Source organism: Mchenga conophoros, linkage group LG9 (genome assembly GCF_057382185.1).
Source record: "Mchenga conophoros isolate Kocher_MC1m ecotype Shallow Benthic linkage group LG9, M_conophoros_male_GT1.1, whole genome shotgun sequence".
NCBI lineage: Eukaryota > Metazoa > Chordata > Actinopteri > Cichliformes > Cichlidae > Mchenga > Mchenga conophoros.
The window spans coordinates 33,141,891-33,154,174 of NC_140534.1; the positions used below are offsets into that span (position 1 = coordinate 33,141,891).

Here is a 12,284-nt window from a genome sequence, read left to right on the forward strand (position 1 = left end):
CATGTCTCACTTACAAGAGTAAAAAGACATATTACAGTGGAATTCCACAGGTTTTTATCATATCTTGATGTACTTCTTACTACTTAAAATGTTGTATTATTGCTGCAAAAAAATCAAGTTTTAAACAAACAAGAGATGAATTCTGATTAATAGAAATCGAGCAATTGTTTCACAGTACTGTAAGTTATTTCTTTTAAGATCCAAAAGAATATTACAGAAAATAACACACATGCTTAAATTTTGTCCAAGCAGGAATGCATGATCAGCTTTTTTAAAATCAGAACTATGCAAGTTACTGAATTTGATTATTATTAATAAATTTCCATATTTTGTCACACTTAAACCATATCAACCACAACTGTCCATGGTCTTACCCGTCTGAGATCCTCACTGTTGACATAATTCAGGGTTATCACGACTGTGTCATCACCATCTGCTCTGACAAGCTCCTCTTCAGGATTCCATACAACCGTATCCGCTTCGTCTATGTGTGGAAAACGGAATTCCAAATCTTCTGGAAGTTTGTCCCGGGACTCTAGTTTGAAGGATTTGTTAGGAACTATACTGGTCAGATCAATAATTTCAGAGCAGTGGTCAGGGAAATCATGATCACTTGAGTCAGTCTGCTGCCGCTGTCCCACGACAGTGTTTTTAATGTCTGTTGGGGTTGAATGCATATGATGGGATTTTCCTGGACTTTGTGTTGTCACTGCCTCACAGAGTGATTTCAGTTTTTTTGGATTGTGTTCCATCTGGAAATTGTGAATCTGTGAACCAGAAAACAAACACAAGACACAAACGAAAATAATTCAATTATTTTTTCAGCAGCCAGTCATTTTGTACATGTTAATGAATACAAAGCTGTAAGTCTTTCACAGATGTATTAAATGTACCTTACCACACAAGTCAACAACAAATTCCTGGAATAATTTCATCCTACAGAAGTGCAAATATTCGTAGATGTACATAAAGCACTTGAATAAGACAACTCTTTATTGCAGTTACAGTCATACCTAGTACAATAGTACAACAAAATTAGAAAATGTCGCATGTCACCGAGCACTACTAAACACAACAAAATACAGTAACTTTAAAGTGATCATTATTTGTAATAATAACTTTCTTATTTTAACAAACCTGTTTGCCAGTGTCACTGTCAGATGAATCCCCATGTTCAAGTAGGTCTGGGACAAAATCATCTGTCTCACTGTCAAATCCAAGTAATGTCACCGGTGAATCTTCTTCAGTTATGCTGACAGAAAAATCCTCTTCAGACGAGGACTGAACTGTTAACGGTGTTTCATCTTTCGTGCAAATGTAAAATCTCAGGAGCTTCAATTTGGTTTGTTCATAAAGTTTGCCAACAGTGTCATCTAAAGCAATCGGATTTCTTTTAAAATCACAGACATCAATGACAAAGTCTTCAACTCTCCCTTTTGGCGAGTACCCATCTGGAAAAAACAGGTCCTTTCCCATTTCCAAAATCTTAGCTACAGTTGTAGTTTTTTCCACAGTTGCATGTCTTGTTCCTCCACCATTTCTGGTTCTCACTTGACGGTATTCATTACTGCTTAAATGAAGCCATCCGATTTCTATTTTTCTGCAGGTCTTCTCTCCTGCAGTATTTCTCTGTCTTGCCATCCCTTCACTTTGCTTGTGGAACACACCTGATGAACCACACAGCACTCCTTTGGTTTTTGATCTTACTTTCCGTGCCGCAATTTTATCTCTTAGGTTCTGCAGAAGAGTCTCTTTATCTGTGCTGTACTTAGTTTGTTGACAGAAGGACTGGACAGCTACTCTGTCACCATATGTCCTTATGTATTTTGCCATTTGTCCATCAGTCATGACGGACAGCACCGCCTTATCCACCTGCAGACATAAAACATTAGAGAAATGCTATTAATATACTTTTATTCTAGGAAGCCACACTAGCACACATGGAACACTAACTGTATTAGAATAGAGTTCTTAATCACTGTTCATGATCATTATCAAAAGTTACTCTGTCAACTTCTGTCTTATTACTTTACTGTTGCTGTGTTAGTATTAGTATAGTAATAGTAGTAGATATATATATACTACGTTACTAAAAAATATTTTGCTAGTAAGGTATAAGTAAGGTAAGTTCCACCAAGTATTTTGTGCCATGGTGTCCATGTTACCATGGTAATGGCACAGCCAGATAACAACATCCAAATTCATGGGCTGCAACCTCTTTTTTTAAAACTTTATTTATCACATTGTCCAAATTCATGGGCTGCATCCTCCTGAGGACGCTTTTGTAGACCGATTATGTCACAGCGATGCGCCGAAGGCTGTTCAAATTCGTAGACTCCTTTTTTTTATTTGCACAGAAATGTACAACAATTATGGCAATCTCTACAAAGATTCTATTTTAAATTCGTAAACTCCTCCGAATGCAGCGGACAAATGCGTCCTCCTTTTCACATTTTTTATTTTTTTATTTTTTATTTTTTTCTAAATGACATCAGAAACAGCAGTATGCGACATTACGTGATGGCAGAGCTTCAGTTCATCCTTTGTCTTTTTTTTTTTTTTTTTTTTTTTAAATTATTGAACTTTATTAAGAAACAGTATACAGAACATGTATACAACCAGAACAAAATTAACATATGCCAGGGGGTGTAATACAAAGAATTACAAACATTCACTTTTCACCGAATTTGAAGGATGGGTCGGGTGTGTGCTTCGTGGCCCACCATATCCCAGAATTCAAAGTGCGGCCCAGCCAAACTCCAGTTTCCGGTAATGGCGGCCATTAATAAGTTTTAAAATGACCGTTATTAATCTTTCTGGGTCACAAAATAAACTTTTAGCACATTTCAGGGGAGAACGTGGGTGTATAAACTTGAAATATCCGAGAACGGCGGCTTTTATTATTTTCAGATCACCACGGACTTTTGCTACTCAGGCTAAACGTAATATATAAAACACTTAGACAACCTAAAAATGTTAATGTTTGGCTTTTTTCAGTGTTTCATTTGTTCGTGAGTAAAACGGTTTGGCTGAGATTAAAGTTATTAGATTAAATTCGATAAAATAAAACTTTATTAATCCCCCGGGTGGGTTCCACCTTGGTTTTACACCGCTTAATCAACGTCAAACAGAAAACTGATTAAACAGAAGTGTGAGATGGTCGAGAATTTACTCCAGTGTCGTCTTATATTTTAGATAGAAAGGAGCAGACGGACGAGCTTATTACACTCCACCGAGACAGCGGTGACACTAATCAGAAGGCTAGACCGTCCAATTTCCCCAGCCGTTTACTTCCGGCCTACCCAACCTTCTGAGGACCCGGCCCACGTAGACCACGAAGCCCGAGTCCTCGGGAGGATGCAGCCCATGAATTTGGACACGATTTGAAATTTCAAAACATATGTGCACTTAACGAGTTATGTTTAATGAACCTGAACATATTTACAAGAATTAACATTACAGTTTTTTCTGATTGCTTAAGCACATTTTTTGTAACTATTGGCAAATTTTGCAAAACTCTTCACACAAATAAGAAAACCTGTCACCCAATCATCAAAACATTGTAGTTCTCTTGCAAAAGCAAACACAGCTGGATTAACTCTTCACACCTTCGTAAAAATGGTGTTTCCGTATCAAACAGTACACACAAGCCATCATCTACTAAGCACACAATGCGCCAACTGCACACTGATGGTATGAATACAAAACACATCTGGCTTTTGCTTTCTCTGTGCACAAGGTAGGCTATGTCAGTTTGAGCTCATACTTCTGTCATAGATCCATAAGCATAGAGGGATCCAAACTTCAAGTACTGGTGTTTATTCAAACACATCAAAACAAACACAAGTGTTCATTTCCAAGTATAGGATTATTTGCAATCGCCATAATGACTATATGGGTTACTTGGTCTGCAGTGAACATGCTTCCTCTGCCCCCAGCATCTGGTCATCTAGCAATTCTGTAAAGTAACAATTTCAGTATTTTTACATCAATGGTATTGGTGTGTTTCTCATTGGCATATGGCAGTGCTACAAGTCTTTGTGCGAAGTGACTGTACTAACCGATTCTCATTTCAAGATGTCCCTATGGTACTTGCTACAGTGTAGCGGCTCGAGTTAGGCTGGACCCGTTGGCCAGCTACCCTCAGGGTCATTCCACGGTTGATTACATGGTCCACTATTGTAGCTCTGATGTCATCAGTAATTCTATTTCTTACTCTTCCTACCCTTCCTCTCCCCCCTCCTCATTTTCCTCTCCCCCCTCCTCATTTTCCTCTTGCTCCTCCTTGTCCTTGTCGTCCTCTTCATCCTACTTCTTCACCTCCACGTCCTCTTCCTCGGCCTCCTCTACTTCTCACTCTTTCTGCTCCCTCCATTGTACTCCGCACACACAGCTTACCTGTATTATAGTGCTTAGGCTGATTGCAAAGTGAACGAATTATCTAAAAAAGTTTTCACATGTGAAAGTGTGCCAGACAGTTGGCAAATTAGTGTTAATGATAGCCATACATGTGTATACTTTTGCTAGGAGTGTGTTGGAAATTTGGTAATTGAGTGTTGTGCAGTGAATTGTGCCTACAGTTTTGCAAAGTGTGTGTTACAAAATTGCAAACTGAGTGCAAAGCAGTTTTTGTGCTTTTAGTTTTGCAAACTCAGTGAGTGGTTTTGCTATAAGTCTGAATAGTTTTAGAGATTGTGCTACAGGAATCACAGTTAGGGTTTAAGCATTCAGAAAAAACTGTAAAGGCCTGCATATACGACCTCGGTTTTTCAACAAGTTACTCGCCTTTTGAACCGCGGTGTTTAATGCTTTGTTGTTTATACGTACTTTGTCTTGTTGCATGTGCATGATGTCGTCGTGTGGGACCTCTCTTGACCGCAAGAAATGTTCTAAATCCTCCTCCATGTCCGCACCGTATGGAGCCCCGTACCGTAGCACCGCACCCTTCAACTGAAACGCTATCAAAAAGGAGCGGGATCTTTTGCGAGATCTCGCAAAAAATCTCGGGATCTCGCAAAAGTTTTGTGAGATCCCGAGTTTGTTTCGCGAGATCTCACAAAAGTCCGTCTTAATTTTTTTTTCTCCCATGTCCCCTGCGGGGCTCCGTAGAAGCATGATTCTCTCTTCAAATAAGAAACTGTTAAAAGTACGGAGCTTGTTCATTGATAAGATATCAGAACCTGTTGTCAGCAGTCTGATCGACAAACTGCTGGAGGTTTCTTCCTTTTAAAAGAGAGTTTTTCTTTGTCATTGTCGCCAAAGTGTTTGGGTCATTTGGTTGTTTTCACTGTATTATTGTAGAGTCTACAAAGCACATTGAGACAACTGCTGTTGTGATTTGGTGCTACGTAAATAAAAGTGAAATGAATTGAATACTTATCATAATGAATTAAATTTAATAGAAGACTCGCTTGAACTTTGTGTTGAATCCTTTGTTATCTTGGGAAGTCTCCTGTTTATTGAAGACATTGACTAACGTCCCAAACATATTCTACCAGTAGCGATCAGTGGCTGTTGATCAATGGTCGTGAGAATTTGCATCATTATGATAAGGGAACTGACCTCCCAGCCCTTTGTTCCTTCAGTGGGCTGGTTTCAGTCATTATGCAAATGTACTGTTTATAAGATTGGGGAAACCTGCAGTCAGCTGAGACTGAGGAAGTCACTTGGATGAGTGACAAAACGTTTCTCCCAATTAAAACTCTACATGCAGATAAACAGAATCAACTTTAGCGAGACTCAGATTTGGAGGCCCTGATTCTCATTCACGCTGCTTCACACTTAACTGCTAACTTGGCCTGGAACGCCTGGAAATTCTGTCCATAAAAGTTATGAACAGGATCGGTGACAAAGGGCGGAGACCATCACCTACCAGGAACAAGCGCCCTCCACAGGACCCCCTGTGGGCAACCCGTTCTCACTCCCAAAGCGTAATATTTTACGCTAGGTGACAAATCGTCACCATATTACGTTTTCGGCTACCCACCATGTTCCTAAATGACGACCTCGGAAAAAGAGGAAATATGAGAACCGTCTGGACTGAACCTACACATGTTCGCTCTTTTTCTTCAAATCGCTTAGAAACACGCTATTTAACATCATTAAAGTCCTGGTTAAGGTCAGGAATAAGGTTATGGTCAGGGCTAGGGATAAGGTTAGGTTTAGGGCTGGAATACAGGGCTGGAACGTCTATTACCACGGGAGCGTCATTGCACTGGATTCCAGCAATAACCCGCCGCGTACCATAAGAACGCCGAAGGTCTCCTTTCGCGTTCCTCAGGAACGCCGCGGGACGTGACAAAACGTCGACATGTTACGCCTCGGGAGTGAGAACGCTCTGGGGACACGGTCGAATGCTTTCTCCAAGTCCACAAAACACATGTAGACTGGTTGGGCAAACTCCCATGCACCTTTAAGTATCCTTGAAAGGGTAAAGTGCTGGTCCAGTGTTCCTCCGGTATCCACGGTTCAATTAAGAGACACACTCTCCTTTTCGGCACATAGACTTTCCAAGGGAGGCTGAGGAGGGATATTCCTCTGTAGTTGGAAGGTTTGTGTAAAAATCAGAGTACAGCACTCTCTGATCTCACGTTGAGATGTTATCCTGGTTCTCAGCTTGTCCGTCTGTTTTTTGAGAGAGTGGACATTAGCTAACAAAAGGCTAGGCAGAGGTGGTCGTGTGGCTCTAGCCTTTAGTTTAGCATGTAGCCCGCTCCTCTTACCACTGTGGTGGCAGATTTCTTTTCTCATGTATTGATCACATATTTTAACCATATCACTTTAGTATAGTAAGAGCAATCCTCATTCAAGGAACATGTTGGATCTATCTTGCAACAAAGTCAAAAAGTTGTACTTCCTCAGTTATCACAGTTTATGTGTCTACTTTGGATGAACCTTAGAATGAGGAGTTAGTGTATCAAGCAAAGCATGCACTGACACCACTTTCATCTTGAAAGACACAGCTCAGTCACAAAAAGAAAGAATGTTTGAATTATGCAGGTAAAATAATAAAATTGAGTTAGTTTATCCCAGCTTGGAGAGATTGTAAGTTTATTCTAGGTTGCACCGAAAGTCCAGGAGCTTGTCAGTTTATCCAAACTGGGCATGGTGTCTACATACATTTTACTCATCTCTGGGATCCTGAATCCTGGAAGACCGTGTCCCTGGTAGTTGGTGCATTTGTAAGTTGGACTTTAATTCTGATTTTCCTTTTTCAGATTAAACAAACACAAATAAAATAATAATAAAGCTTTCCATTTGGGCATGCAGCCTCTAACTCTCCCCATGCTGACTGTTGCAAAAGCACCAGTTTAACTAAGAATTTTATTTTGGTTTAACACATTTTTACACACACACATAAATGCACACACGCACAGACCTTGAAAAACAGTTGTCTAAAAAGTGGCATTTTTTGTCAAAAAAGTTGTTTTGTCCAAAAAACAAAACTCAACTGTAAGGTTAATTCAGCTGCTCAGTGGTTAGTGCTTCTATTGTGGTCAGAAGAGACATTATGTCTGTGGAGAACGGTAATAATGCCGGAGGTCAAGATCAGTAATGTCTTCTTTCCTTGAGTCATGTGCCTGGCTAAATTAATTCTTAATACTCATACTCACCCTTGTCATAGTTTAATTGACTCAGGAACAGAAAAGCATTGTATAGATCAGAGAACTTGACCTTCCCTTAATTTCTCTGAGAGAGCCATTGGAAGTCCACCTTAAACGGCACCAGACTCTCTGACATAACCCACTGTATGAAACCTATTTCATTCTCATTATCAGGCAACCATAGTGAAAAATTTGGTCCTTAATTTTCTGTGTGGGTCAGAGTGTGACCCCATAAACGACTTCCCTAAACCTGCTGGTCTGGAAGTCCAGCAGTTCATCTAAACAAAAGGCACTTAGACTTAAACAGATATAGATGTGTTTATCCTACCATGAAACAATAAGAGAAGGTACGACCTCTCCCATGCTCCCAGGATGTGGGTGTGAATGCCAGAACACTCTGGAATGCACACAAAGTCTTTCCAGACTATTAAGGATCAAACCTCTACCAACATGACATTGATTATAAAACTCTAAGGATATATGAGTAGATATTTCTAAGCATAAATGACAATCCAATAATATAAATCTAACAACACTCAGAGCTCAATCCATTTTAACTTGCAAGGGCAGCCAGTCAGGTCAGCATCTTGGAGATACAAACTCCCCACCTGACCCCAGCCAACATCAAATTCCAGCCTTCCTGCGCAGTCTTTTGTTCAGTGAACACACAAGCACCCCATTGTAAAACCCCTATGGTGTGTCATAAAAGTTAAAGGCACTGTGTATGCAACTGTGAGTGTATCTGTGCTTGTATACGTGACTTCCTGGTTACAACCGTTTAACAACGTCTCTAGTCATACTTTGGTAAATGATGATTTGTGGTGTATTTTTTTATTGATCACTCTCACACAAATATTTTACAGCAGTTCACAATAAGAAATAATAAAAGACAAAATCCAGCCACCAATTTCAGAAAAAAAGTTCAATTACAACTATAACCATCTCTGATTTAACGCTGAAAAAAGGATTAAAAAAGATTTGAAAACACAAAAGCAGCGCTAACTTTAAATGTATGCCCAATGAGATAAAATCATCTCAAGGTCTTGTTTATTCATATTTATATTCAAAAGAAATGATCCATTTTTTTTGGTACGATTTTCAATGATACGTTCTACTGTTTTGACAAAGCGATTGCTAGGTTCATTAATTTTTCCACTTGACATGAATCTGACATGTTCTCAAAGAGGACACACCTGTTGCCACACTTTTGAATTATTTCCTTCAGAGCAGGTTGGCAGCGATGCAGAAAATCCTCCAGGCTCATTCGTGCGCGCTGCAAGTCATCACCTCGGGTGAACAGTATAACAGTTTTTTCTCTAACTTTGCTCCCAAAAGCTCTTTCTAATTTTTTTAGTATGTCTCTCTCACCATCTGTAAATCTGCTCGCATGCATCACAAGTACAAACACACAAGGTTTTGACTCGCAAAGCTGTTTGCACCTTTTTACATGTTTTTCTCTAACTGATGATGGCATTTCATCATCAAAGATGTCTGGAGTATCAATCACACGTACATGTACGCCATTTATTTCTCTTTGTGCCACCTGACATTCTCTGGTGACTGAAGATGAACTGGATGTGGACAGGAAAGCTTCCTTCCTAAGAATAGAGTTTGCACTTGCACTCTTTCCAGTGCCTGCCATTCCCACCAGAACAAGGTTCACATTGGTGATGGTGCACTTTCCTGCATTGTTGAAGAAGAAAAAGAACATATTATATACTGAAAATGAAAAATGTTATTCTTTTAATTGGTTTAAAAACATGCATGCACTGCTATGATCAGAATGTTCACAAAAACTTTAGCACAGATTTTTGTAATTAATACTTATGCAAGTTTGAAAACATTTCCCACTTTTTGAAGTCATCATAGGGTCCTCGTAGGTGGTGTTGCTAAATCTGCCACCTGAATAGAAAGGCCAAATAAGAGAATTTGTAAGTATCCATTAAATCTTTCAGTTCTTTCTTAATTAATTAAACACCCTTGAGTGAACATTGGTTCTGTGTTGTCATACCGAGGAAAGATTGTGCCTTACCTTTCATATCCGTTTGATGTTGTGACCCAGGGTTGTAAGCAGGTCTGTAGTTTAGTAATAACAAGTGAATATGTATTACTTTACAAACCAAAACCTACCATTTGTACTAATGTACACTGTAAAATCACCTTAATGTTCTTATTATGAGAATATCAAATCCCAAATAATCAGTCAGTATACATTTCTGGTTTTTGAACCTTACCTCATATTTGTCTCATCTTTCATTTTCACCAGATCGTTCAGCTGAGTGAAAAACTGCAGCATGGTGTAGCATTTGAATGGGTAATCTGGAGTAGTTCTGTTCCCAGGCAGCACAACTATGAACTCATCTTTAGGTTTTCCAGTGACCTCCTTCAGATTTCCTATCTGCTGCCTCACATGATCTAGTGAAAACTCATTCTCCACCATCAACACACACATGTCAGGGACCGGATTCTCCCGAAACAACTCTTTTATGGCATTATTTGTGTCTGATATACATGTGAACACAAACTTGTCATCTTGATAAATCTCTCGGTTTTTAAGAGCCCCTGCTTCAGAGAGCTTAATCGCGTCTTTCCCCAGGATGATGGTAATCAGGGATTTTTTCAGATAATCCACATTTCCCAGAAGAACAACTGAAATCTTGTCTGTGAACAAAAAAATAGAAAGAAATATTTTTCCTCTGATACTGTCATAAACCACAAACTTATGTAAACACATTTCTTAAACATTGACAGTGTGTGTGAGACACAAAATAAAAAAAATAAAAAAAAGATTATAAGAAAGACTTACTGTCAGTCATGGCCCTCAATACAATGCAGAAATCTGGAAGAGACAAGCTGTGTGTATCTGCTGGCTGTGCTGCTCTCTGTCTGCATTATATAGAACTAAACCTGCCACGCCTCCCGTATGCAATATGCAAATGCTGCAGGTGTGTCAGCTTTGGATCTATAAATAAACACTAAGTTTCTCTTCATTTTTCCATTTCTCACCTGTGAAGAAACAACAGTTAGAGAAAGTATGGCTTCATTTTCACAAGGTAAGCAACAGATTTAATTTGTTCGGTAGTTAATTTCCTATTAAGTGAAAACTGATTTATTTACACACTGAGCTATTTAGATACTCTGACCAAAAAAAAGAAACTATATGTCTCACAATTTCTGTTGCAGGTCCTGATTTGAGAATTGTGATGATTGGAAAAACTGGTGTGGGCAAGAGTGCTGTCGGAAACACCATCCTGGGAGGAGATTATTTCAGATCTGAACCCAGTGCAGAGTCAGTTACTGCGACTTGTACAAAAGAAGTGATGCGGTGGGGTAATAGAGTAATTAGTGTAGTAGACACACCAGGGATCCTGGACACAGCAAAATCTCCAGAATTCATAAAAAGAGAAATTGTGAGATGTGTTGAAGTCTCCTGCCCAGGCCCCCATGTGTTCCTGCTGGTCATCCAAGTCGGTCGATTCACCAAAGAGGAGAAAAATGCTGTGGAAGCCCTGCAGGAGCTGTTTGGTCCACAGGCTAACCACTACATGATTGTGTTGTTCACACGTGGTCGTGAACTTGGAACCAAGACCATACAGCAGTATGTACGTGAATCCACACCAGCTCTACAGCGAGTCATCCAAAGATGTGGAAACAGGTTTCACCGTTTCGAAAACCATAGCAGTGACAGAGAGCAGGTGGTGGAGCTCATCAGGACGATTGATAACATGGTGGAAGCAAACGGGGGCACATGCTACACAAATGAAATGTACAGAGAGGTCGAGGCTGCACAGACCAGTGGACATGGAGTATTTAATTATATATTCCTCGCTCTACTGAAGCAACGTATCATGGAGTTTCTTTACATTCTTGGGAGAGATTAGATTACTGTAGTAAATCATATAAACATTAGAATGCGTGTAGTTAAAACAGGACAGCATCTTTGCATCAAAATGTAACATCTGACAGAAAACATTTTATGTGTAGACAGCTGTGTAGCATTAATTCTCTTTGATTTTCCAGAAAAAAATCTAATGAAATGTCCTTGGGTGCTGATGAAGAAAAAAATGGTTTTAAAAATTGTAATAATGATCATAAGAAAGGTGTCGGTGCCATTAAGAAAATGTTTCTTGTACCTGCTTTAAATGCTGTAGTCGGCTTTTATTCATGGTGGTGTGATTCGTGTGAACAAAATTTTGTGGCCTTTAAGTTTCTTTGTTAATGAAATGTGTTTGCCTTAATGCTTGATTTTGATTTTATCTCAAACATGAATATGAAATAAAAAACAATATATAGCTAATCATCAAATGTGAAAAGTTTTTTATTGCAAATTAAACAAAATAGCAAATAAAGATCTTGAAGATCTTGAAAATTATATCAGTATATTTCTAAATCCACGTTTTTAGATTCCACCAAATAATAAGAAAGAAAGAAAATATCACCCCAATACACTAGCAAAATTGTATAAATGGATAAAGCATAACAAACTGATCAGAAAGGATGTCACTTGTTATTTAATAAAAGATTGTCCCAGCAAATTTCACACACACACACACACACACACACACACACACACACACACACACACACACACACACACACACACACACACACACACACACACACCTCTATATATGATGTATATACTGTCATGATTCGAGTTTTGAGGAGAAGACAAACGAC

The 12,284-nt window shown here is 39.1% G+C and overlaps 3 protein-coding genes across 3 annotated transcripts; 1 reads left to right on the forward strand and 2 right to left on the reverse strand.

Moving 5' to 3' along the window:
* Window positions 1-338: 338 nt before the first annotated feature.
* On the reverse strand, window positions 339-4,905 carry LOC146567702 (uncharacterized). The gene is made up of 3 exons (XM_085285870.1): window positions 4,828-4,905; window positions 1,138-1,872; window positions 339-767 (listed from the first exon to the last, which is right to left on the reverse strand). The coding sequence occupies exons 1-3, from the start codon at window positions 4,903-4,905 to the stop codon at window positions 339-341; spliced, it is 1,242 nt and encodes a 413-aa protein (XP_085141996.1).
* Window positions 4,906-8,419: 3,514 nt separating this feature from the next.
* On the reverse strand, window positions 8,420-10,459 carry LOC146567703 (GTPase IMAP family member 6-like). Its single transcript, XM_085287693.1, has 5 exons — window positions 10,411-10,459; window positions 9,839-10,265; window positions 9,637-9,680; window positions 9,456-9,506; window positions 8,420-9,287 (listed from the first exon to the last, which is right to left on the reverse strand). Exons 1-5 carry the CDS (start codon window positions 10,418-10,420, stop codon window positions 8,716-8,718), a joined length of 1,104 nt encoding a protein of 367 aa, XP_085143819.1. The 5' UTR covers window positions 10,421-10,459; the 3' UTR covers window positions 8,420-8,715.
* Window positions 10,460-10,613: 154 nt separating this feature from the next.
* On the forward strand, window positions 10,614-11,909 carry LOC146567704 (GTPase IMAP family member 7-like). The gene is made up of 2 exons (XM_085287695.1): window positions 10,614-10,657; window positions 10,788-11,909. Exons 1-2 carry the CDS (start codon window positions 10,639-10,641, stop codon window positions 11,483-11,485), a joined length of 717 nt encoding a protein of 238 aa, XP_085143821.1. The 5' UTR covers window positions 10,614-10,638; the 3' UTR covers window positions 11,486-11,909.
* Window positions 11,910-12,284: the final 375 nt, after the last annotated feature.

Excerpts from the sequence above, each read along its gene's own strand:
- LOC146567702 (XM_085285870.1), bottom strand. The coding sequence starts at position 4,905 with ATGGAGGAGGATTTAGAACATTTCTTGCGGTCAAGAGAGGTCCCACAC. Across the intron at positions 1,873-4,827 it reads TGCACATGCAACAAGACAAA|GTGGATAAGGCGGTGCTGTC; the intron begins GTACGTATAAAC and ends TTATGTCTGCAG. Across the intron at positions 768-1,137 it reads ACAGTGACACTGGCAAACAG|ATTCACAATTTCCAGATGGA; the intron begins GTTTGTTAAAAT and ends TCTGGTTCACAG.
- LOC146567703 (XM_085287693.1), bottom strand. Across the intron at positions 9,507-9,636 it reads ACATCAAACGGATATGAAAG|GTGGCAGATTTAGCAACACC; the intron begins GTAAGGCACAAT and ends CTTTCTATTCAG. Across the intron at positions 9,288-9,455 it reads CCCTATGATGACTTCAAAAA|GAAAGTGCACCATCACCAAT; the intron begins GTGGGAAATGTT and ends TCAACAATGCAG.